At 42.8% G+C, this 26,801-nt stretch overlaps 1 protein-coding gene across 2 annotated transcripts in view; it reads right to left on the reverse strand.

Annotated features, from left to right (window-relative positions):
- ABCB1 (ATP binding cassette subfamily B member 1) overlaps window positions 1–26,801 on the reverse strand; it is a 103,145-nt gene that overhangs the window by 10,201 nt on the left and 66,143 nt on the right. For both annotated transcript variants that reach the window (XM_079932184.1, XM_079932185.1), the window contains 8 exons: window positions 24,846–24,953; window positions 21,129–21,206; window positions 17,492–17,575; window positions 14,518–14,721; window positions 8,565–8,665; window positions 7,168–7,308; window positions 4,337–4,493; window positions 3,643–3,840 (listed from right to left, as the gene is read on the reverse strand). In XM_079932184.1, the coding sequence (XP_079788310.1) occupies window positions 3,643–3,840; window positions 4,337–4,493; window positions 7,168–7,308; window positions 8,565–8,665; window positions 14,518–14,721; window positions 17,492–17,575; window positions 21,129–21,206; window positions 24,846–24,953 (1,071 nt within the window). The remainder of the gene's footprint in view (window positions 1–3,642; window positions 3,841–4,336; window positions 4,494–7,167; window positions 7,309–8,564; window positions 8,666–14,517; window positions 14,722–17,491; window positions 17,576–21,128; window positions 21,207–24,845; window positions 24,954–26,801) is intronic.

Here is a 26,801-nt window from a genome sequence, read left to right on the forward strand (position 1 = left end):
CCACTAAGAGGTCTGCCTGCTGTGGAGCACTTGGCAGTATTTCGAAGCTCTAGTGTAAATGCACAGGAGCAGATCACCGTACTCCCTGCAATGGAGGAGGACACTTTGTTTTCAGGGCATGATCAGTGTTGTCTTGAGATGGTTACTGTCCTATACACTCAGCATTCATTTCCATATTCTTCTGCGTCTGTCCTTCCACATATCAAGGGAGTGGAGGACTAATAACTGTTTCCCAGGCTCGCTCCTGGTTCTAGAAGTAACTGAGGTTCTACCGGTGAGATGCAGTGTGCAAAATCTGGGAGACAGAGGCCGTGGTAAACTAACACCTGTGTTTTGGCAGACGGGAGTTTTTACAACACCCAGACACTGGTCTTGTGTCTTCAGGTTTGGAGCAGCTGTGACACTGGCATCATTTCCTACAACCTCCTGGCCACAGGACTCCAGCTGAGATGCTGTGATTTGAATGTTGGGAGTGCTGACTTTGACTTTTACTTCCACTCTTCCAGCCCTTCCGGTGATTCTGTAAGCACCGAATGCCCCTTACTGAATATGTATCTGCGTGAAATACCTAGAGCAGCTTCTGTTTCCTACACTGAACCATAACCGATACGGTCCATGTTTTAAATTTCGCTCCCCTTGTGCTTATGAACACGGAGAATAATCATTCATTTCTTGACTTTCTTCTTGTCTAATTACTGCACGTATGTTTACCATTGTTGTTTTCAACTCCAACACTATTAACGCCAAGTGTTTTTTCCCACTACAGTGACTGTGAGTGTAGTAAGGGTGGTGGGGGGGAATTCTTTTGGTCTTTCCTAGGTGGGTTATCATCAAAAAAGTTTGAGAACCATGACTCTAATTAAATCTGCTATTTCAGCCAAACTGGCCTATATGCTGCATTGGGAACAAATCAGTCATCAGCCACAGCTCAGGTCATCTCTTTCATCGAACGATGCCTTGATTGCTCACCCTTACAACTTTAAGCAACCAGCTCTAATTATCCCTTAAGAACTAGCTCTAGGCCTATCTTCTTTAATGAACTCATGGAAGGATATGTCCCATCTCTTCAGTTGAAATCTTTGAGGACAGACACCATCCCCCGTAACTCATTAGAGCTCAACATTTAACACACTGCTTAAGAAATGTCTCTTAAGGACCACGATCAGTGTCTGAGAGCTAAAATTTCCTCCTCTGATTGCTTCCTGTGTCAGCAAGGTTTTCATTGAGAGTTCTCTGCCAAAACTTCAACCACGAAATTGAAGTCAGAATTCACAGAAGATATAAAACAAGGTAGTACAAATAAGGAACAAAGCTTGAGGAACAAAGTTTCCACAACTGTCAAAGAATGGACTGAGTAAAGGCATAACTGTCTGTGAATACAATAAGAAATATTTATGATAACTGTGACTACCGTGGGGAAGTGAAAAGGGCCCTGGCCTACAGGATGAAAATTCTCTTTTCACATCAATCATTAACGCAAGTAGGGCCCATATAGAGCTGGCAAGCATCGGTCTGACTATCCAAAGTAGGTGTCCATCCTGGACGGACAGTGCCCAGGCCCATTCCAGTTGTTGAATATTTTGAATATCACCTCTGAGTTTGACCAGTAACTCAGTGCCTACATAATGAAAATGTTTTCCTCTGAATTCCATTCCTACCTAGTTTGATTCTTTTCCTAGTCCCCATTATAGTCATTTAAAAATCCACTACTCGGGCTTCCCTGGTGGCGCAGTGGTTGAGAGTCCGCCTGCCGATGCAGGGGACACGGGGTCCTGCCGCAGTCCGGGAAGATCCCACGTGCCGCGGAGCGGCTGGGCCCGTGAGCCATGGCCGCTGAGCCTGCGCGTCCGGAGCCCGTGCTCCGCAAGGGGAGAGGCCGCAACAGTAAGAGGCCCGCGTACCGCCAAAAAAAAAAAAAAAAAAAAAAAAAAAAAAAAAAAAAAACCCACTACTCCCAGGAGTTCCCTGGCGGTCCAGTGGTTAGGACTTCCCGCTTTCACTGCCATGGCCCGGGTTCAATCCCTGGTTGGGGAACTAAGATCCCACAAGCTGTGCAGCACGGCCAAAAAATCGTAACAGTAATAAAATGTCACTACTCCCTTCAAGACTCCTATGTCATTCCCAGTACCTAAGACAGTCCCTGACACGAACTTACTGACAGTTTATTGAATGTTGCATGAATAAATCTGACCCTTCACTTACTCTTTTAGTTCAGGAAACAAAGGAGAATCCCTCTATGTTCTTTATCTGTTTCCCAAATTTGTTGATCTCGCTTTTTTTCTTTTTCCTTAGAAGATGTTTGAATTCCCTCTCTCCATCAATGGTTTTATCTCATCCTCAGCCATAAAAATGTTCAAGATTCCCCATGCTAAACATCTTCCCTGGGCTCTGCCTCTCCACTCTTATTTTCCTTTCCTTCTCCTTTGATCTTCTAGCTAGTCTACACTTCGCTCAGTCTCCATTTCCCCTCCTGACCACACCTCAGCCATGCTCAACTGTTTCCTACCACCATCACTTCACTGAGAAGACTGTGAAATGTCAGAGGCAGCCCATTCACTGCCAAATCCTCCCATGTGTTTTCAGTCTCCGTCTTACCCCATCTCTCCACGGCATTTGTCAGTGCCGACTACCTCCTCCTTGTTGAAACCCTTCCCATCCCTGGCTTCCATCTTACTAGTCTCTCTCAGCACCCCTCCTCTGTCTTTCTGGCTTTTTTTCCTGCATCTGCTCATGTAAACTGAGACCTAACCAAGGGAAGGGGGATGGCTGGTAAAAAGGCTGCTTGCAGAGGAAGGTAGAGTAGCAGGGTTGAGGGAAAGGCTGGAGAAGTTGGCTGGGGCAGTGGACACAGCTTGGAGACTATATCTAGGATGTCAGACTTTAAGTGGGACTACTGTTTAAAAGTTTGTAAAGCCACGGCTTATAGTTGAGAATTAAATACATCTAGGCAGGGGTTTCCCTGGCAGTCCAGTGGTTGACACCTTGCCTTCCAGTGCGGGTTCGATCCCTGGTCGGGGAGCTGGGATCCCACATGCCACACCGCCAAAAGGCCAAAGCATGGAACAGAGGTAATATTGCAACGAATTCAATAAAGACTTTGAAAAGAGTCCACATCAAAAAAAAAAAAAAACTGAAAAAAAATACATCTAGGCATTTAGAAGATGAAAAAACTGAAATGAGCTAAATAAGAAAGTGTGCTCAGACCTAGAGATTATGACACTAAGTGAAGTCAGACAGAGAAAGACAAATATCATATAATATCACTTACATGTGCAATCTCAAAAAATAATACAAATGAACTTATTTACAAAACAGAAATAGACTCACAGACATAGAAAGCAAACTTAGGGTTACCAAAGGGGAAACATGGCAGGGAGGAATAAATTATGAGCCCGGGATTAACATACACACACTACTACATATAAAATAGATAACCAACAAGGACCTACTGTATATGCTCCCTATAGTATAGGAACTCTACTCAGTATTCTGTAATAACCTACACAGGTAAAGAATCTGAAAATGAATGAATATATGTATATATATATAACTCAATCACTTTGCTGAGTGATTTACAATACTGTAAATCAACTCTACTCCAATAAATTTTTTTTAAAAAAGAAGAAAAAAAAGTGTGCTCACCACTGTTCCAGCCAAGGGGTCGTAGAACCGCTCCAGGAGTTGGACCACCGTGCTCTTCCCACAGCCGCTGCTGCCCACCAGGGCCAGCGTCTGGCCCTTCTTCACCTCGAGGCTCAGCCCCTGAAGCACTGGGATGTCTGGTCGAGTGGGATAGTTGAACACGACTTCATTAAATGTCACATTTCCTTCCACTGTATTCTAAAATCAGAACAATAACAGTAAATTTGATTGCTGCAATCCTGAAAATTCACAATAGCCAACCCTCTCTACCGCGAGGTATCAGAAGGTAGTGAACTTGTACTACAATCAGGCTTCATTTGTAACTGCGAAAATGTAATACATAAGATCTAAAAGGGTCAGTGTTTTCATAGCATGTCTCATTAACACAATACAAATGTGAAAACTCAAATCTGTTCCCCAAGAATAGGGTCACCTACATATAATAAAACCTGATTAGCAGGATTTGTGTATAAAATGGGCAGTATTTCTACATCCGTGTGGCTTTGTTCTACAAAAGTACTAGACGTTAACTTGTATTATCAACATTTACTAAAAGGAACTAAAAGGACAGAGAAACTTTCATTTTATTACCACCAAATAAAAAAAGCACAGATTTTATTTATTCTAACTTCCACTTAGAATACTAAAATTCATCAGTTAGGAGCAGATCACATAATCAAAACATCAAACTGACCGGCTTCAGGCCTTCCGTGCTGTAGCTGTCGATCACAGGGGCTTTTTCAATGATCATGATGACGTGGGCTGCTGACACTTTGGCCTTGGCATAGTCAGGAGCAAATGAACTGACCTGACCCACAGCCATCGCGCCAAAGACAATGGCTGAGAACACTCTGCCAACGACAAAGACAAAATGTGCAGAGTTAGGACTGCAATGCTAGAAAGGTGACGCTCCTACACCCAGAGAGCACTGTCTCAAACAGTCACAACACGTTAGTCAAAAAGTTTCAAAAAAAAAAACCAAACACTTTTCCTTGTAAGTTCATATCGGTATAACTGACTGATTGTAAATTGACCCCATGTTTCATCTCTCTCTGTGTCCTCACCTTCTTGTAAGTGACTTTGCAGCTCCTCCACTGAAGAAGGAGAGTTTGTTTTCCTACCCTTTGAACCTGGGTTGGCCTTGGAATTTGCTTTAGCCAACAGGATGTGGAGGAAGTGACTGCTGCCAGGTCCAAGCCTATGACTCAGGGGGCCGTGCATGTTTCTCTCTCTCCCTGCCACTACCACAAGCCCACCTAGCTGCTGGAGGACAAGGCACAGACAGAAGAGTGCCGTGGGCCCCAGCCAACCAGCCTGTTACCCATTGCACACAAGAGCGAGCCCAGCTGAGATCCACTATGCCCAGATCAGCAGAACTGCCCAGCTAACCCCCAAACTTAAGGGCAAAAATAAATGTTTATTATCGTGTGTCACTGGGGGGTAGTGGGTGGTTGTCATGCAGCGTTATTTGTGGCAATCAATAACGGATATAGGCGTTCTGCTGGATTACATCAGATTCTTAGAAAACCTGTGAACTGTACCGCAGAGAGTTCCTTAAAGAGTCAGCTATCATGCTGCTTGCAAGACGCATCGACATTCTTTTTTTTTGGCCACGCCCCACGCCTTGCAGGTTCTTAGTTTCCCCACCAGGGATCGAACCCAGGCCACCACACTGAAAGCGCCAGCTCCTAACCACTGGGCCGCCAGGGAATTCCCTGCATCGGCGTTCTTAATCTATGACATGGGAGTCATAGCAGCTTAAAGTTGGGAAGGACTTCACAGAATGTCAAGTCCAGCTCTCAATGCTTGTGCCAGGGCACATCCCCTAAGCTAGCTTCCATCCTTGGTTTTAGGACGGAGGAAGTTTGATTGAGGAAGTCTATTGTTAAAAAGTTCCTTTTCAAACCAAGAAAAACGTACATCCTTTTGCATAATACAGCCCTTCAAAGTACTGGAATATTATTTTCAAAACCCTTAGCATCTTTGGTAAGTCCCTTCATTTTCAACATTTCAGCCGCCCTTCTCTGGACACGTTTATCAAAATGCCTTTTTAGGGCTTCCCTGGTGGCGCAGTGGATGAGAGTCCGCTTGCCGATGCAGGGGACATGGGTTCGTGCCCTGGTCCGGGAAGATCCCACATGCCGCAGATCGGCTGGGCCCGTGAGCCATGGCCGCTGAGCCTGTGCGTCCGGAGCCTGTGCTCCGCAACGGGAGAGGCCACAGCAGTGAGAGGCCCACGTACCGCAAAAAAAAAAAAAAAAAAAAAAAAAAAAAAAAAAAAAAAGCCTTTTTAAACAGTGAGTATAATATTAGGAATCTCCCAGAATAATGCCATGAGTCCATCAGGTCCATTCCTTTGGCCTCTATTCCTGAGTTAATGTAGCACACAGTGTTTTTTTCTTTTTAATAGCTCTACATAAATCACACAGATGGTTCATCTTGGTCTTGTTATCATTTAGACCTGTGGAATCTGTTTAAAATGGACTGCTCTTCAGCCAGCTCTCCCCTATTCCTTACTTGGAAGATGGATTTTCCGAATCTGCAAGTCCAAGAGTCAGCAATTTCCATCAATTGAATACCTTAACCTCAGAGTAAAGCGATATATCAGATAATTATCTCATCAAAGCACCGATGCCAATGGTGCCTGGTTTTGATCTTTTGGTTATAGTTATAAATAGCACCTGCATATCAATTCTCAGAAAGATGTTGAGTGGAAATTTTAAATCTTCTGGTGGAGTCATCCTGAGAAAACTGTCATGCATGCACAAGTCAATGTCTAAACAGGATGGAAATATTACACTAACACATATTCCCAGGCTTCGATGATGCCGCTTTAAATGTAAAACTGTATCACCACTAATCATGGTATCAAAGGGCAGCTGAGCCATCACCAAGCCTAGACACTCGGAAAAATGACACGTGTTTTTCACTACCAAACTGCATATTTTAGTATTTTAGAAATATTAGTTAAGTCCAGGTCTCTCTTCTCCTGACTGAGGTACAATTGTCGGCATTCACAGTGATGGGGCAGATACTCCAATCGAGCTTCCTTTGTCATTTCTGCATTTCCCCAGCTCTTACCTTCTGACTGCTTTTCTCTTATGAAAGAAAGCAGATTTATCCTGGAATCTTCCGGGGCTCTCAGAACTCAGTGCTCTACACTCATTCTTTGGCCGCCCTGTTTAGAATCCTTTCAAAGGAACCAGGTACTTGGCCCCGGGTTAGGCTTCTTCCCAAAACACCCAGGCCTTCTGGAAACTCCTCATTGAATCACCACCCCAGCTAGCCATGGATTCAAGAAGGTCAAATGTGTGAGTCAGCATCGGGGAGAAGGGCAGACACAGATTCCCCAAATGAAATGAGATGCTTCCAGGATAATACACGGAGACTCAGAGGCAAAATGCCATCTTCTGAATCACCAAAATCTCTTCATGAAGCTTCACAGTAAGCTTTTCTATCCAGGCATGAAATGTGCGCCTCGGTTTGATTCCTAGAGTTAACTGTAAAGACGACCCCCATACTTACAAGAGAACATCCTGAAAGTCTATGATGCCATGTGCCACCAGGTAGGCGCCAAAACGGAAACAGCCAGCATAAGAAAAATACATCATTGCCTGGGTGATGGAAAACGTGATTCCAAAGATGTGTGCTTTCCTCAAAGAGTTTCTGAAAAGAAGACATTCTGAAACTTACTTGACTTTCAATTCTCAGTCCTTACAACGTAACCTTTCATGGGTTAGCAGTGGGGTATGAAGGTGTAGCAGACAAAAATGGGTTTCGTCTCCAAAACACTAAGTTCGGTCCTCACATCACCACTTGTGAGAATTTAGGAAAATACCTTGTCTCTGAACCTCAGTGTCTTCATCTTTAATGGAGAAGTAACCACACCTCAAAGCATTAAGGTCAAGTTAAAATAAGCCAAAGACAACAAGAAGAGTTTGTTAGGGATTAATAAATTCCTTCCCTTTCCCCCACCCATGGACATATAATACGTACGTACTCTACAGTAAACATTCGTTCAACACACGTTGACCCAAAACCACAAGCTCGAGGGACCATGAAGGGCCAACACAAAGGAACCAGGCATGTTCTTGCCCTTGGGGACCCAGGAGTCAAGTTGGATTGTTATTTATGCAATGGAAGTACCTTATGAATCATGTGTTAAAGGAAGAAAGGAGAAGCACTAAGCCTCTAGGGGAGTTAGAGAAGGCTCTGCAAAGGAGTTAACACGTGGATTCTCTGATCCACATGGAACTGGGCGATGTGGAGGCGCGAGAGGCTGGTGAGTGGGTTGCCTACTCCTGCTTTAATCAGATCAACTTCTGCTTTTATCTGTTTCATATATTGGGATTTCAAGTGAATTTTTTTCATAAAAAAAGACTCTACTCTCATTTTGAAAACTTTGAAAACCCACTGATAAAAGAAAGGAGACTCAGAGAGGATGGCTTGCTTATGTTCACATCACTTTTTAGAGCCCTCACTGTGAGTTCATTAAAGGAAGAACAGAAGGTCTGCACGAGAGAAGGGTAAAGAGAAGAAGGAAGGGTGTACCCAGGAAGACCACCCCCTCAGGCTCCACAGATACCTCAAATTTCATGTTCCACAAAAAACTCATTCCCAGTGGGAACATATAATAGCATCGTCATGCAAATGTAGCTAGCATCAGAGTCATTCTCAACATCCTCTCTCCCTCCCCTCCCCTCAGTTATCTGCTCTTACAGGCTCTGCCTCAGAGATGTCCCTGCCTTAGGTCAGGTCTTGTGATTCCTCTCTTGGATTAATTATAATTGCTTCCCAATTGGTTCCCTTCTAGAAGTCTCTCCACTTATTCCCTACCTTCTGGCCAAAGCAATCTTCCTGAAAACAAATCTGGTGATTGAAAAACTTCCCATACTCCCCTCCCACTCTTCAGTGGTTATTACCTGTATGGTACCTGCAAACTCAGGGCGTACATATATTCAAACTTCTCCTCCCGAGTCAAAGAAACAACAGTTCGGAAGTTTTCTATTGCTTCCGTGGCAATCTGTAACAGAGAATGTCCCGTTACTAAAGGCACCAAGGCCAACAGTGGCAATTAGTTTGAATTCCATATAAGAGATTCATAAAATTAACTTTATTAATAAGTATTATTTACATATTACATATTAAATAATATTTACTATGACTCCTGAGCGTCTTTGCTATAGAAAAGGATACCAAGTGACTTATCAAATCGAGATTTAGGTCTGGAAGGAAGATGGGCTAATTCAAACTCCCCTCTACAGAAAGAGAAACTGAAGCTTCAACAGATGAAGGCCCTTACCTAAAGCCACATGGCTTTACAGTAGCAAAATTAACCTAAGAACTCCGTATTTTATCTCCACTGCAGTGCCCTTTCTTCTATGATGGTCACATTTTAAGTTTATAATTATTATATATATAAAAGTTATTATAATGTCATTAAATTATAATATTATTAAAATACCTATAAAACATAATGTTTATATCTTTCTCTGTATAATTGTCATTTCAGACAACTAAAGAATATTTGGAAAATATTGAAAAGACAGGGAAGGTAATGAAAAGTTACATACTGGTGTATTTGACATAATAGCTTACATGTTGTTATTTTCTAAACTATACCTGTTTAACAAAATTGGGCTCAAGTTCTATGTTTGGCTCCATAGCCTTCTTTTTTACCTTAACAAATAAAGAGACGTTTCAAAGGTCATTAAACATACATTAACAACGGGATGTTTAAAGGGCCACTTACTATCCCAGCCAGCTAAGCAGTCCTTTACTGCTGAACAGAGCTTTCAATTCTTATGAAAAATAATGCTGTGATAAACATCTTCATACATAAACGTTTGTCCGTATTGAATTCTTTTCTTTTTTTTTTTTTGAATTTTTTTTTGAATTATTTTCTTAGGAGAAGTTCTTAAAAGTTAAATTACTAGGTCAAAGGGAATAAACTACTTTTTAAGGAACACAGCACATATTATCAATTGGTTTTCCAGAAAGTTTCTATCTATATTTTAATTGAATTTAACTTCCAACAAGGCTATTTGACTAGGACAAATACATCCTTTACCACCTTTTGGAGTCTGGGTAAAAAGAGCTATGGAAAATACAAGAAACATCAGCGTACAAAAGGAGATTTCAGCCTGCATCAGCATGAGACCCTGAAATGCCCTTCTATCTTGTTCTCCTCATCTGTAAAATGAGTAGGATGGACAAGAGGGTCTCCGAAGTCCCTCTTAACTCTAATTCCAAGAGAAATAATTTTTAGAATTATAAGTCTAAATTATAAATCAGTAAGAGAAATTATCCTTATTGTTTAACACGTTCTTCCTTTCTCTGGCCTCTACCCTGGTCGGAACTGATTCTAATACAGACACATTCAATTACATGAGAGTGATTTACAGCACACACACAAAAAAATCACACACCCAAAATCTTACTTATTCTTTACTGAATCCTACTCAAATACCTAACTTCAAAGATAATAGTGGATATTTGATATGACATTGTTGGTTTTAAAGACTAATGCAAAAAATATTAGAAGAAAAAAATTAATACCATAATCTTCAAAACAAAAAGATATTTAAAAAATAAAGTTAAAAATATTATACTCTGACCCAGCAGGCCAAGAAGATTGTACTATGTTTACCATAAGCTACTAACAATACAGGAAAATGTCCAGATTCAATTTATGTCAAAATATTTTATAAAATTCTTTACATATTATAAAAATAGTATATACTCTTTTTAGAAAATGCTAAAAGTATAGAAAGCAAAAAGTTAGAGGAAAAAATTGACCTCCAGTCAAACCCCCAAAGACAATCCTTGTTCAGACCCATGGCAGAAATATTTTCAATTATGAGGCTTCAAACAAAGAGGTTTTTTGCATCAGTAAGAAAATTCAACAAACTATAACAATGTCTGCTGAAAAACAGACTTTACTGTAAATTTCAGTGTAATGATTTTAAGAAATATTTTCTGCGCACATTCTTCTAAGGCAGGTCTGTTCTGTTTGTGATTGGTTTATAAATGTCATTGCTTTTTAGAGTGAACAGCGCAATAAAACAGAGTTTATGAGTTACAGACCTTGAAAAGTCAGTAAAACAATATAATCACTAAACAACTGTCTTTATCTTGCCACATGATGAAGCAATTAGGAAAAGGATTAATTAGTACTCTGCATTCTTGCAGCTTCATTTGCTCCAAGACTTTTATTTTTTATTTATTTTTATATATTTTTTTGGGGGGGGGGTGGCTCCAAGACTTTTAAATAGAGACTCAGTAACCACTATCGAGAGAGAGAACTTGTAATTCAAGAACAGGAAATAGCACTGAGTTTTCCTCAGAAAACATCATGTACTAAACAATTTTTTAAGAAAGGAAAAAATACATATATATTTCTAGAAAAAACTCACACTTCTCTTCCTACCCTCAAATAAACTGATTACAGCTTTTATTTCTAAAAAGAAAAAGCATCTATTCTATAAAAATGTTCATTCGTCAATAATAATGTGACAAATCGATGGAACACAGATCACAGGCAAGGTAGAGGTTATCAGCTGGCTCTGACATCACACAATCCTGCTCTGGAATCTTGGGCCTGCTCTGTCCCTCTAAGGGCAAACCAACAGATATTATGGTCCTGGTCCCCATTTTAGTAGGGAAGACAGACCATTAATCAATAAAGAAATAGGAAAGAAATGAAGTGCTGAGAAGTATCAGGAATTAATTCAAGTGCCAGGAAAGACATCTCTGAAGAGTAATAATTCTGAGATATGAAGATCAGAGGGAACCAGCTTGGAGTGTTCTAGGAACTGAAAGAAGGCCCATGAGGCCAGAGCTGGGTGGGTGAGGGAAACATTAGTGCAAGACAAGATCAGAGAAGTCATGGGGCTGAGTCATGCAGCGTTTTATAGCCCAGGATTAAAGGGCTGATTTTATTGCAAGTGTGATCAGAAGCCCCTGGAGGATAAGACTGATGACTAATAAGAACCTGCAGTATAAAAAAACAAACAAAACAAAAAAAACAACACATACTAAACTTTCTTTGGGTTATTTGTATGGAAATATGTTAATATAAATGTTCCAGACATTACATGAAATTTCTAAAAATCTTATATGTTCTGGTATAATAAGTCATAATTCTAGTTATTACTTGAAAATGTATACCTCAGAAATAACTAAATTTCCTTGTCAATTGCATTATTATGAACTTACATCAAATCTTTAACCGTGGTCATTTTTAAGTCTTCTGTCATTTACAGACAGTTCTGGGTGTACTCTGATGCTTTCGCAAAAATGTTCCTATAAAAGGGTTTCATCTTCAAGGAATTCAAGGAAAAGACTCTGACAAGTACAGGTTTCTGGTAACTGACTACACTGCTGAACTGAATGAGTAAGCATTTTCAGAACTCTAATGGAAAACTGATGAATTCATAAAAGTGCTAACAAAAGATCAACATGAAAAAAATTAATTACACGGGACTGAGTGAACTGATGAGGATGATTATAGTTTTTGTGACTTTCTGTTTGAATAATAATAAAAAAAAATCCCACAAGGACTCAGAGGCAAAAAATATACAAATCAATTTTCACTGCAAAGTAAAGGAGCTGTTACAGTGGAGGATGACTGCACTGAATGTCAATATTATGACACAGTATGAGAGTGTTTCGTGTTTGGTAATTGCAATCATTGTTGCTTTTGTTGTGGTCATCCATTTACCATGCTTGGTGTCAGTTTATTTATCTCTTGTAAAAATAAAATACAGTGTGTGTGTGTGAAAAAAAAAGCCACTGCAGGAGTTAAAGGTTAGCGTGATTTTGTTTGTGTTTGTAAGAGAGGAGTGTGCCTTCTGTAAGAGGAATATAGAAAGCCGACAGATCAGTTAGGCTGCTGTGTGTGACTTCTCTGAACCTTGGGTTTTATTACCTAACAGGGATAATTCAAAAGGGTTATGGAGAGTGTCAAATGAGGTAATGCATGTAGAGCTCTTAGCAGGATGTCTGGTATACAATAAACAGGCAATAAACGGTAACCTGAGAACGGTGATCGGGTGGGAGTTGATTTTTACTATTTCATGGAACGGCTGGTACAGCAGCCACCACGTTCCCTACCTGCAGTTTCCTCTCTCATGAACCACCAATGGAGCAGGACATTCACCTCACCCCCAACCTTTACCCAGAAAACCTGCCATACTCACATGTATCTATTTCCGTCTGCACCCCTTCCCCTGTCCCCTCTGACAGAACTCCCAGATTCTTAAACCTGACGCACCACTTCGAAGGTGCCAACCTGTGGTTTGCAGTGAATTAACTTCCGATCGGTCATCTTCTTCCTACGAACAACCTAAGACCCTTCTGGGACATTCTGAACATCTCAGTAAACAATGACACTATAAAAGAGTAATGCACTTTCTTTATATACACATTTTTTCCATCTTCTCATCAGAGGAAGAGTCAACACCATAGGGGAGAAACCAACAAAGTACAGGATTAAATGAAGTGACTAGTCACAGGATGGACTCCAGACACCTGGGGGCCAGCACCATCCTGCTGAACCTAAGAACCGGGACTCTGATGGCCTGAAGGGAAACCTCACGTGAGGTCTTTCCCTCACTGGCAATCACTGAGAAGCACTAAAGCTGGTCCAGAGGAGTTTCCTGAAGGAATCCCAAAGACACAGGGTAAAATGTCTGAGGAGATGGCAGGGAGGTGGAGGACAAAGTGTGAGTGGTAATAAAACCTCCAGGACCCCCTCCATCCTCCTATTCGTGAGCTGCCTGGTTCAGACGCAAAGTACCTCAGACACCTGGGTCACTGGATCTGCCTGGGTCCCTGCCCTGACTCTTGGGAACCTTGAAGGGTCCACTGATAGATGTATCCCTATCCTAGATGGTAGCCCCAGTTTTGGGGGTGCTCTGACCACTCACTTCTACAATGATACAGATCACATGATATCAGATTATGTCCCGCCATCTGCAGACCTCTTCGTTTCTTAACAGAGGCACAACTTGGGAGCACGACTGTCTGGGTTTGAATCCTGGCTCTGAAACTTAAACTCACGAGCTCTAAGGCATTGGTGGCATTACCTGCCTGTGACAGCCTCACCTGAAAAAGGAGCTATAATAGAACCTATCTCACAGGGTCACCCTGAGAAGTAAAGCCATTGCCATATAAGCATTTGTTCAAAACAACTCTGCTCAATACTCTGTAATAACCTAAATGGGAAAAGAACCTGAGAAAGAAAAGATACACGTATATGTATAACTGAATCGCTTTGCGGTACACCTGAAACTGACACAACGTTGTTAATCAACGATACGCCACTGTAAAGTAAAAATTCTTTAAAAAATAAAGGGAGATGCAAAATGCAAATCAACAACAACAACAGACAGACAAGTATACAACACCGCCCCTCAAAAAAAAAGTATTAGGGTAAGGGTAAACAGAAATAACATGAAGGGAGGAGGTGTATGAAAGGGAAAGAATGATAATACTTTAAGCCAGATAGAATAAATACCTTTAAGACTTTCCCATTTTTTTTAATCTCCCCCCCTCATATGTAATTAAATGGGTCTCCTTTCCTCAATAAAGCAATGGATTTCTGCTTGCTCCAGAGAACGAGGGAGGGAGGAGTGTGAAGATAATCGCCTGAAACTAGAAAAGCCTGACAAAATTAGTTGTCAGTCTGTGGGTCTAAGAATTTGTTTTGCTACTTTTCTTCAGTTTTCAACCGCTGAACAAGCGTCAAATAAGACCGCTCTGAGGAATGGTTATAAAAACATTCCTGGAGCTCAGGAAGTACTTGTAACAGAACGACACTGATTAGAATATCTTACTCTACTTAGGTCAGCAATTATACTCCGTCTGACTCACCTTCCCAGCATCTTCTAGTTCTTTCTTATCTTTCAGTGCTTGTCCAGACAGCATTTTCATTTCAATAACTCCTGCTACTGCAATGATGGGTACAATTGCTAACAGTAAAAGTGTTAACTGCCAGCCATAGATTAAGGATATAACAATGCCTGTCCCAAGATTTGCTATATTCTGGGTAATTACAGCAAGCCTGGAACCTATAGCCTGCAAAACAAACAAACAAAACACTGTCAGAGAGACACTTTCATATTATCTTTAAAATCCATGCTTATATATTTTTTTAAGGATTATGATAATTCCGCTTCGTGAAAATCTCATCTCCTCGGTTATGAAATAAAAAGTAAAGGTTTACCTGTAAGTCTATTTGGTTTCTAAAATGCGGATCTCCACAACTCCAGAATAAATACTAAAAGTAGATCAATCATTCAGAGTTCAATTACATATTTCTCTCTCATCTGATTTTTTAATACCAAGAAAATTTTCATTAAACGATGACACCGTGATCCCTAATGCAAACTCTGCAAATTAGCAGGATAAAACAGTCTGACAGTTATATTCAACTGGGACTGTTGGAAATTTCCAGTGTTAGATAGATACATAACTACCCATAACTTAAGCCTAGTATTTGTCATTGAGGATATACAAACACTGCGTTGGCTAAAAAGTTCGTTCAGCTTTAAGTAAAAATAAAAAACATTTTTCATTTTCACGAAGAACTTTATTGAACAATGTATTCACTAACTGAATGAACTTTTTGGCCAATCCAACGTCTCTTGGCCTATTTCAGATGCTTATACTGTTTAGAAAAAATACACAGAGCTGGGCTTCCCTGGTGGCGCAGTGGTTGAGAGTCCGCCTGCCCATGCAGGAGACGCGGGTTCGTGCCCCGGTCCAGGAAGATCCCACATGCCGCGGAGCGGCTGGGCCCGTGAGCCACGACCGCTGAGCCTGCGTGTCCGGAGCCTGTGCTCCACAACGGGAGAGGCCACAACGGTGAGAGGCCCGCGTACCGCAAAAAAAAAAACAAAAAAAACCTTTCAGATCATGTCCCTCCTATATTCAAAAACCCTACAATGGTTTCTCATATAATTTCAGATATGATGCTGATCTCAACTCTTATATGACTTTCCCTTTCACTCATTTTATTCCAGCCACGCTATCCTCCTTGCTGTTTGGGGAACAGTTGTAGAAATAAATGCTCCAACCTCAGGGCCTTTGCACTTGTTGATCCTTCTGTTCAGAATGTGCCACCCTAGACATCTATAGGGCCGGCATCTTTCCCTCCTTAATGCTTCTTGAATATGTTGCCGTATCATCGAGATTGCGGCCCTCCTTCCCTGACAACCAGCAAGCCCCTACAACCATATCCTGCTGCCATTTTCTTCCACAGCTCTTATGACAATCTGACATCCCATAAGGGCTCAGGAAGGCCATGGCTGTTGTCTCTTTTAGGAAGTTCCCAGTTATTTCAGGCAGTGTACGTTCTGTTCTGTTAGATTCTGCACAGCTTGAGCTAAACCTCAATTTCTGTTGATTTGTTTGCTTTAAGTATTAAAGCAACAATGCTCAAGGTTTATATTGAGATTTTATAACTGTATCTGCTTCCACATTCATAACCTAATTTATTTTTACAGAAGCCCCATATATTAGTTATAAGAAATGTAATCATAGTACTCTTACAGAAAGATTAAAAGCTAAAGATTGCTAAGGTTCAAGGGAGGGAAAGACATGGCAGAGATCACATGCTTTTTTCCCCCCAAATTCCACATCATCCTGTAGATTTTTGTCATAAACAGTTGTAGTTAAAGGAGAAGTTGTCACTTTATCCACAAATCAAAATCTGCTGGTTCAATAGTTTCTAGTTATATCCCTTAAAGAGATTCACATAGTAGCAGACTTTAAGTTTTATAGTCTGAGCAAGTTGTTCCTTCTACCCTTGTTTCAATTTTTTCATGCTCTTTGCATTTCTTTCAATCTTTTTTTTTTTCACATCTTTACTGGAGTATAAATGCTTTACAATGTTGTGTTAGTTCCTGCTGTACAACAAAGTGAATCGGCTATACGTATACATATATCCCCATATCCCCTCCCTCTTGCGTCTTCCTCCCACCCTCCCTATCCCACCCCTCTAGGTAGACACAAAGCACCGAGCTGATCTCCCTGTGCTATGCGGCTGCTTCCCACTAGCTATCTATTTGACATTTGGTAGTGTATCTATGTCCATGCCACTCTCTCACTTCGTCCCGGCTTACCGTTCCCCCTCCCCAACCCCCAGGCCCTCAAGTCCGTTCTCTACGTCTGCGTCTTTATGCCTACCCTGCCCCTAGGTTCATCAGTACCGCTTTTTAAAATTTCACATATATGCATTAGCATATGGTATTTGATTTTCTCTTTCTGACTTATTTCAAATCTGTATGGCAGACTCTAGGTCCATCCATCTCACTACAAATAACTCAATTTTGTTCCTTTTAATGGCTGAGTAATATTCCATTGTATATATGTGCCACATCTGCTTTATCCATTCATCTGTTCTTTCAGCGTTTTTAAGATTTTCTTTGCTCCCCTCTGAACTTTAGTGCCCCTTAACTTTCTTACAGCAACTACACACATTCTTTTTTTCAGTAGCTATTATAATTTTCTGGGGATTAGCAAAGCATTAACACAGACTGAACCTTCATGATATGATGATAAATACTTCCCTTTCTAAATAATTATCCTTCCACATGTATTTTGTTAATAGCACGAATAAGATGGCAAATAACAAAACAAAGCTTATAAGCTATCTATATACTATATAGTACATGATATTTAAATAGTTAACATTTTTTGCCATAAGGCACTTGATATATTGCATAGGTTAAAGTTTGAACATTTTCTTAATGATGAGAATTAACTGTAGGGAGAAAATTAGTTTCACGCTGAAATTCAAAATGGCCCATTAGGATAATCACAGCAGAAAGGAGGCAGTCAGTACCCCTTGAACTTGAGCAGCATCATTGGCCAGCCTGGTCGTCAAGGCTCCCGTGGTGTTTTTAGGGTCGTCAAACCAGCTCACATCCTGTGATACAGAAAATGATTTCATTATCTTAAAGCCCGATGTTTGAGACCCTCAGCTCAGAAGGCAGTGACAGGGTCAGGTTTATTTATCACTTATCCTCCTACATTAAGCAGTCAGGATTTGATACTGAATAGACAAGAAAGGGACTTAAGAGACAAAGTCATAAATAGACCATTTCATTTGTCAAAGCAACTTTTTGAGTGCCTACTTTGTTCCAAACATAATTTTTAAGTGTTGGATCTATTCAACAGTGAACAAAAAAGACAAAGTCGCTGATTTCATGAAGCCCAGATTCTAGTGATGGAAACCACAGACAAAAATATACCATGCCAGGTGATAATAAATGATAGGAAGAAAAATAGACTGGGGTAGGAAGGAAAAAAAAGTGAGGAAAGGCACTATTTTATAGATTGGGAAGGGGAGAGAGAAGTCCTCTCTCAGGTGACGTTTGAGCAGAGACTTGAATGAAGAGAAGGATGAGAATATCTGAGACAAGGAAGAAAGAGCATGTGCAAAGGCCCCGAGGAAAAGGCATATTTGATCTGTTCACATACAAGCAAGAAAGCTGTAAGGGCTGCCACCAGTCTTTTTTTTTTTTTTTTTTTTTTTTTGCGGTACGCGGGCCTCTCACTGCTGTGGCCTCTCCCGTTGCGGAGCACAGGCTCCGGACGCGCAGGCTCAGCGGCCATGGCTCACGGGCCCAGCCGCTCCACGGCATGTGGGATCTTCCCGGACCGGGGCACAAACCCATGTCCCCTGCATCGGCAGGCGGACTCTCAACCACTGCGCCACCAGGGAAGCCCTGCCACCAGTCTTAAAAGCACCTCTGTGGGAATGTCTAAAGCCAGCTCTTCCTCTGGACAGACTTCTGTCCTCACTGGGCCCTCCCACTCCTCTCATACCTGCATGCAATGAACCAATGGGTATAGAGTACACTGTGTATGGGAGAGGGGGTGAAACTACAGGAGATGAGGTCTGAGAGGCAGTGGGGACCACACTGTGTGTGACCTTATAGGTAACTGTAAAGATTCCAGATTTGGGGACTTCCCTAGCAGTCCAGTGGTTAGGACTCCACACTTTCACTGCTAAGGGCCCGGATTCAATCCCTGGTCAGGGAACTAAGATCCCATAAGCTGCACGGCACGGACAGTAAAAAAGAAAATAAAGAGTCCAGGGACTTCCCTGTTGGTCCAGTGGTTAAGCATCGGTCTTGCAATGCAGGGGAGGCCAGTTCGATCCCTGGTCAGGGAACTGAGATCCCACATGCTGCAGGACAACTAAGCCCGTGCCTCAACTAATGGGCCTGGGTACTCTAGAGCCCGTGCACCGCAACTAATACCTGATACAGCAAATAAATAAATAAACATTAAAAAGAAAAAGAGTCCAGATTTTACCCTGACCAATATGGGTAGCTTTCAGCAGGTATGGGGCAGAGGGATGTGATTTGACTTTTTATCTTAGAAGAATGATTCTGGCTCTCGGGCGATGAAGCCACTGGATTGGGATAAGGATGGAGGCAGCGGGACCAGTTAGGAGGCTGTTGTAATATTAAACAAACTAGAGTCGAGGACGACTCCAAAGTCATTAGCCTGCACAACGGGTAGAATGGAGGTGCCGTTTACTGATATGCGGGAGGACCAGGAAAGGAGCAAGCCTTGTGGGGAGGGGAGAGTCAGAAGTTCAATTCTGGAAATATTAGGTATGGAATGCTTAATAGACATTCACACAGAGAAGTCGAATCAACAGATAACTGTGGTTCAGGGCAGAATAAACCAATTGGGTTTAAAAAAAAAATCGACAAAAGAAATCTAGATTAAAATTTAGCATTCAGGGCTTCCCTGGTGGCACAGTGGTTGAGAGTCCGCCTGCCGATGCAGGGGACATGGGTTCGTGCCCCGGTCCGGGAAGATCCCACATGCCGTGGAGCGGCTGGGCCCGTGAGCCATGGCCGCTGGGCCTGCGCGTCGGAGCCTGTGCTCCGCACCAGGAGAGGCCACAACAGTGAGAGGCCCACATACCGCAAAAAATAAATAAATTAATTAATTAATTTAAAAAATTTAGCATTCAACATAAAATAGGATTTTCTTTGGAAAACCACTTACACTTTTCAATACAAAAATACTAGAAAGACTGAGTTTGAAGTACCAGTTTATGTCTGTTACAAGAATAACTATGGTCCTAAGAAGTTACCTCGACGGGTGATTTGCAGTTAAAGCAGTACCTATCATTTTCCCCAAAAATACTGAAGGAAATAACCACGGATATAGTATGTATCCGTTTGCTTTTAAAAATTGTTCAGTGCTTAAGTGCCTCCCCCACTGAAATGTAACTTCCGTGTACTAGGGACCATTCTGATGTGAAGGCCTTACAATACCTAGTATTATGCCTTGTCAGCAGAAGGCCCTTAATGCATGATGGCTGGACTTAATAATGTATGGAGAGGGCATTACACAAATCATCAGCTCAGCTTCCAAAGAATAATGGACCTAGGAGTTGGCCTAGGGGCTGTAGGGGCAATGGGGCATTTAGCCCTGGACCAAAGCCTGGAGTCTAAATCGAGTGTCACTTACACATATGGTTTGACCAAAAATCCTAACACAGGGTCCTCGACCAAACAGTGCTCTTTCACTCACTGGATTCAGTCCTGGCTCTGTCAGTCACAAGCCAGCAATCCCCATAAGTATGTCTTCTTTTTAAGTGGCGGGGTAGGAGTAGGAAAGGACTGAAGAACGAAAGACAGCTGGGAAAATGTGAATGTCATCTAGACATCAACACAGCCAAGTGGTGTTCCTCAGCCACGGTTCAAGTACGCCCAGCATATCCGGGGCATCCAGATGGAGCATCATAGTATTAGTGAGTTTAAAATGGAAAGTTACAAAGTCACAGACAAAATCTGCATGATTGTTAAAGAAACTTTCCCCTTTGAACTGGGCTGCTCTGGGTTGCATGTCCAGAATCCCCTTCCCCCTTTCCGCAGAAAAACATTCACATCTGTCTGTCCTTAGGGTTCTGAAGGTGTTAAGTGTGAGAGACATTCCATTAAATCATTATCCGCTAGCAACACTGCAGCTGGAATTAATCTACCAGTCTAGCCCCAGCGAAGAAACTGAGCAGCAGGGAATGGGCCATGGGGATGACTTCTGATCTGTGGAAAGAAAGGGTACAGGAGGCATTTCCTGGTGGGAAGAAACACAAGTATCCTGGGTTTCCCCGGGGAAAGACGGAAAGAAAGAGAGGAAAGGGATGAGAAGCATGGAAGATCGCTTCCACCTACTCTGCCTACAGCTGCTGAGACAGAAGCTGGAGGTGAATCTGCCCTGGAGACTCCCATTTGTCTCACGGGCACCCCCGTCCTTGCGCCCACCCAGAGGAGACCTCCCAGGGCAGGGCTCTGAGCCTGACCCGGTGGGCGGTTCAGCAGCATCTCTGATATGCGATTGAGGGAAGATCAATACAGGAGCTCTGAGTAACCGGACGGCGCCCCACTGCTTCCCCGCAACACGGCACAGCGGGGCGTTTTGCATATCCCAGGCACAGCCCTCAACAGACATACCTGTCTCAGCATGGATCTGAAAACCATGTATCGGAGCCGCTTGGTGAGGATCTCTCCGGCCTTGCCAAACGTGTAGCCCTGTGAAGAGTAACATGCCCCGAGGGAAAAGACTTGTCAGAGACCCAGCCGCTGATGACACAGCAGGAGGGGGACTAGGTGTCACTGCTAAAGCAGGACACCAGACAAAGTCAGAAAGCCCGATTTCAAGGCGTGGCTCTCTTTCGGTGACAGTGTACTATGGCGGGTAGCCACACTGCGGGCAGAGCCGGGATCGACACTGCCGCTCCCCAGGTGGGCCCGTCGGGGATTTATTAGGACGTGGTTTCTCTGTCCCCCGTTCCCCCTCCCGCTTATTTCTCCCCGTGAAACAGGGTCTGTCACTCAGGAAGCTGGGGAGTTGTTCCCAAGGCAGAAGGCACTCTAAACCGGGGGTTTATATTACGTATCATCCAAACCAGAACATTTTTGAGCGTGAGAAGGGGGGATGTATCATAAGTACACCAGGACCCGAGGTGCAACCTGGGAAAACAAGAATATACAGCCACCCCGGCCATAAAAGATACAGACAACAAAGATATCAAATTCTTAGTTTCCAAGTTAAAAAAAAAAAGCCAAAGTCTAGCAGCAAAATAGTTGGAAAGACTTACGGAGAGAGAATTTTCTGCACTGCCCTTCCCCTTTCCCCAAGGATATAATCTGTGTCTGGGAGGAAAGAAGAGAGTTTGGGGAAAGAAGAAAGTAAGATGTGATTGTATGGCCATGCTGGGCCCTGTCTGGGGAGGAACGAGGACAGACCCTCATCCCAGTGAGTTTGGCGATACAGGACCAGAAGGAAGCATTGCTCCCCTTTCTACCTGGAGCGCTGGGGAGTGGCAGTTTACGGATGAGGCTTGCCACACAATGGCCTGCAGAAAGCTGAGCGGAAATGGCTGGATGATGTATCAGAAGAGGAGAAGCCCTAATAACAGCCTAGTGTGTTGGACGTTACGGAGAGCAAGGGAAGAAACACGTGCAAAGAACACTCTTCCACGTGCTCCTGACCAAGGAAGACAGGTTGGACCATGTAACGGAGGGCCACCAGCCCCTCGGGTCACCAACGTGAGGCAGGGGGGCAGGGGAGGTGCACAGATCACCACCCTCTGCCCAGTGCTGTAATGCTGCCTAACCATTCTGCGAAAATAGACACCCATCCAGGGAGAAGGGGGAGAGGGAGAAACCCTGGATTAACTGAGTTGAGGCCTGAAGTTATCAAAATGATTAACTTTACTTGGAAATGACCAGATGAAGGTTTCTGCTATCAGACTGAATGAAATCTGAACTATCTTGCCCACTACAGCAATGTTACTGTTGCTATCTTGTTGAGAACTTTCATTAAGTACTTCACAAACATTGTAAGTCCTCAGGACAAACCTATAACCACCACTTTACAGAAGAAATGGAGGTTTAGAGAGGCTGGTAAATTGCCGGAGGCTACAGTTCTAAGGTGGCAGAGTTGGAATCTGAATCTTCGTCTAAAAGAATCTTAACCAGAATGAGAACCCAGAGCCTGGGATTTAACCCCACAGTCAGCTCCTTCCTTGTATTTCTAAATGAGGAGTTGGCATTCTAACATCACCATTAGGCACTGTGCCACCTCTGCACTTCTGAGGTCCTGGGATTCAGAGCCTTTGTTTTCACCTTGGTTTGCCAAGCAAACCAGGCTCCAGTTTCTCTGAGCATCATTATGTTACCAAGGTACCACTTTAACTGCCTTTGCTTCACCAATTCATATCTCCAGCTCAAAGCCTACCTCCCTCCAAATTTCTTAACCAACTGCACCCTCAGCAATCTCTACCTTCTCCCAACGCCTATGGCATTAATAGTTGGTAAGGCAATCTCACATACAATTAGAGTATCACATTTATTCTAGTATGATCAAATTCCCCAAAGAGACTTCAAGTACTCAGTAACAAGAGTCCAGAGCTTTGGACCTCCTATCATGTCCCGAAAAGTGTTCTGTCTGTTCAAAATATGAATACATGCTTACACCATGTAAAATAAAGAGACCTATTGAGAGTTCTATCTTAAAAAATTACATGTGACTAATCATTCATTCATTTAATAAGGGATTGTGTTTACAACGGCCTCACACAGACCTAGGAACTTAGTCTTATCATCTCTTTTAATCATCAAGCATCAGCTACCATTATCCCCATTTTACAGATGAGGAAACTGAGGCTTACACAGTTTAAGTTACTTCCTTGCCCAAGGACACAAAATTAGCAACTGGAGTAACTCATACTCGACCCTAGCCTAACACCAAAGCCCACACTGTCTTACCATGCTGAGCTTTTTAGAGCACTTAATTCCTTCCAATTTCATCTCAGTCAAATGATTTGCAACTTGTAAAATCTGAGTCTTTACAAATGTTTCCTACAGTTTTTGTTTGAAGACTGACATTTTTCCATCATTAAAAGTGTTCCTTCTCCTTTAGCAAAAGATAAATGATAAACTCTTCAAACATTTTTAAAATCAGTGTAACTGGCTTATGGGGTTCTGGGTTTTGTTGTTGCTTTTAGAACGCTGGAAGACATTTCTCTAAGTATTTAAACTGACTGGCAGTACTTATATCCAAACATATGTCCAAGGCTCCCCTAAATTCCATTTTTTAGAGCCTAGTGTCAGCAACAAATTGGTACTTGCCATCTTCCTCTACAAGGATTAAATCATGTGCTGCTGCAGCTGCTGACTTTCAACACCCCCTGAAAGGAGCTCAGGGTGGAGAGCAGAAATGAGGCACTCTGTGCTCTGGGAAAAACTGGCAGAACAGGTCTTCAGATAGTTAGATATTTTCAGGAGCCGATTTTATGAGCCCAATTCCTGTATCTCCTCATATCTAGAAAAGCACTAAAATCCTTCATGGTGACAACTGCTCCTCGTGACTAACAGAAACCTGCAAAAAATATGTGCTTGATTGCAATGTACTCCCCCTTCACCAAAATCATATATATACTGACCTTCCCCTCTCCCTCCTAGGAGCAGTTTCTCCAAGCTATCTGAGATGCTGTCTCCCTGGCTGCAGTCCTCATCTTGCCCCAAATAAAACTTAACACATGGGACTTCCGTGGTGGTGCAGTGGTTAAGAATCTGCCTGCCAATGCAGGGGACACGGGTTCGAGCCCTGGTCCGGGAAGATACCACGGAGCAACTAAGCCTGTGTGCCACAACTACTGAGCCTGCACTCTAGAGCCCGCGAGCCACAACTACTGAAGCCCGCACACCTAGAGCCCGTGCTCCACAACAAGAGAAGCCACCACAATGAGAAGCCCTCGCACCACAACGACGAGTAGCCCCCGCTTGACGCAACTAGAGAAAGCCCGCGCGCAGCAACAATGACCCAACGCAGCCAAAAAAACTTAACTCGCGACTCTCACACTGTGCATTTTTTTAAGTCAACATTAGCTTTCATTTCCAGTCACCAGCTTAGATCAAATACTCTCTGCTCCCTCTGACTTCATTAACATTTCCAGTTGGGGGAGGAGAAGGTGGGAAGGAAGTAAGCAAGGGAGCCAGAGGAAGCAAAACATCTTTGTTTTAAAAATGTCAAAGCAAGTGGCTGCTAACAGCCCAGCAACTAGAGGAGCAATCTGCTAAAAGGCAAGTTATTACACAGATGTTTAATAAATTCCCCCAGTTGAACAATGGTACATTTCTCAAAGTGAAAATGTAGACACTTACCTGAAGGAAAAACGTAATAAAAGAAATAATTCCAAGGATTAGAAACAAGAGTGAAAACAAGTTACTATTCTGTCGTTTGGTTTCAGGATCGTCATCTCTGGTAAAAACCTGTCAAGAAAATATTTAAAGGGTTTTCAGTACCACTGAAGAAATCATTCAAAGTCTGACCCATTTTGCATCTAGCAGAGTATTCGGGGTCAAGGGAGCCTTAGTATGTGGAGGTCAGGCTGGCTTCCCTAAAGGGGGACATATTCTGCCTTCCCTGGGGACCAAGAGTGGGCCTGTCATTCATCAGTCTATCCAGCTCTTTTTCTGCTCATACTACTTCTTGGAGTAAGAGTGCCACAAGGGGGCGCCACACCCACCACAGCAGAATTGGGAACAAATACTCTCTGCTTCCTTTGACGGGAAACTACACTGTGTGTCGATCTATTGTTTTACCAGTTGGACATTTCGAACTGTCCCAAGGTGTCTGGAGACACATCTGCTGATGTGGTTTCGGTGAACCCAGGAAAGGTGCTCATTCATTCAGCCCAGGCCTCTCCAAAGAAAGGCGGTTCCTTGAGCCAGCCTCTGTAGGATGGCCAGTTAGATAGCCAGTGGGCAACTGCAGCCAGCTGACCTAGAACCACATGTGGAGACCTGGGTTAGAAGAGCTTACAGGATGCCCTGGGCTTCAAGTACAGAAAATAACCATGCCACAGGGAAAGAAAATCACCTCCCTTCACAGTGGGCCAAAATCAGTCTTGTGAGAGCCATATTCCTAAGCCAACCCAGACAGCTTTATCCCTTATAAAGGAAAAAAAAAAAAAGCTTTTTGGAAGAAGTTAAATTAATTTTTCTTGATTAGTCATTCCAACAAAAATAAAACCTGGGCTCCCCTGGTGGCGCAGTAGTTGAGAGTCCACCTGCCGATGCAGGGGACGCGAGTTCGTGCCCCGGTCCAGGAAGATCCCACAGGCCGCGGAGCAGCTGGGCCCGTGAGCCATGGACGCTGAGCCTGCGCGTCCGGAGCCTGTGCTCCGCAACGGGAGAGGCCACAACAGTGAGAGGCCCGCAGAGCACAAAAGAAAAAAAAAAAAAAAAAAAGACCTAACAATCAGTGAGCTCTTACTCTGTGCCAGGCGTTATTCTAAACAAACTCATGTATACTATCCTTTACCCTCACAACCACCTCCTGAGGTTTGTTATCATCACCATTTTACATAGACGGAAACTGAAGCACAGAGAAGTTAATTAACTTGTTCAAGGTAACACAGCCACCAAGTGATGACCCAAGGCTATACCCCCAAGCAATCTAACTCAGAGCCCACAATCCTAAATTCTGTGTTACAAACCTTCAATGAGGCAGAGAGCTTGTTCCCTACCCAATATCTAGGAGTTAATATGTCTGCCTTGGACCACCTGTTTCCAGGTCTGTTGCTACACGAGGAATGAGGAAAACCTAAAATTTGTAAGTTTTTGTTATACACAGCCAAACCTATTCCTAACTAATCCAATTCCTTTTCTTTCCCTGATGATGCCACTGTCTACCTCTGTGCCTGCAAGACAAATGTTAGAACAGGGACTGGCCCCAGCCAATCTATGGTGGCTATGGAACACAACCATGTTTCTTTGCTTCTGAATGGTTACTTGTGCACTACAATGACAAGGTTGAGCATTTGCAACGCAGACCATCTGGCCTGCACAGCCTAAAATATCTACTCTCTTAGCGTTTACAGACAAAGTTTGCTAACCCCTGGCCTAGAACATATGCTCCATGGAATCAGACACTTCCTCCCTTTCCTGGTACTTTTTCAGCACGCAGAACAGTACGTGGCACAAAGCAGACAATGAAGATATTCCTTGAAGGACTACATCAAACATGTGAACGCCAACCGGAAATAAGTTAGCCAGGCATAGGCGGACCGGCATATTTATGTATCTTTTAATATAATCAAAAGTTAGCGTTTGGTC

This window comes from Stenella coeruleoalba (genome assembly GCF_951394435.1).
Source record: "Stenella coeruleoalba genome assembly, chromosome: 9".
NCBI classification, from domain to species: domain Eukaryota; kingdom Metazoa; phylum Chordata; class Mammalia; order Artiodactyla; family Delphinidae; genus Stenella; species Stenella coeruleoalba.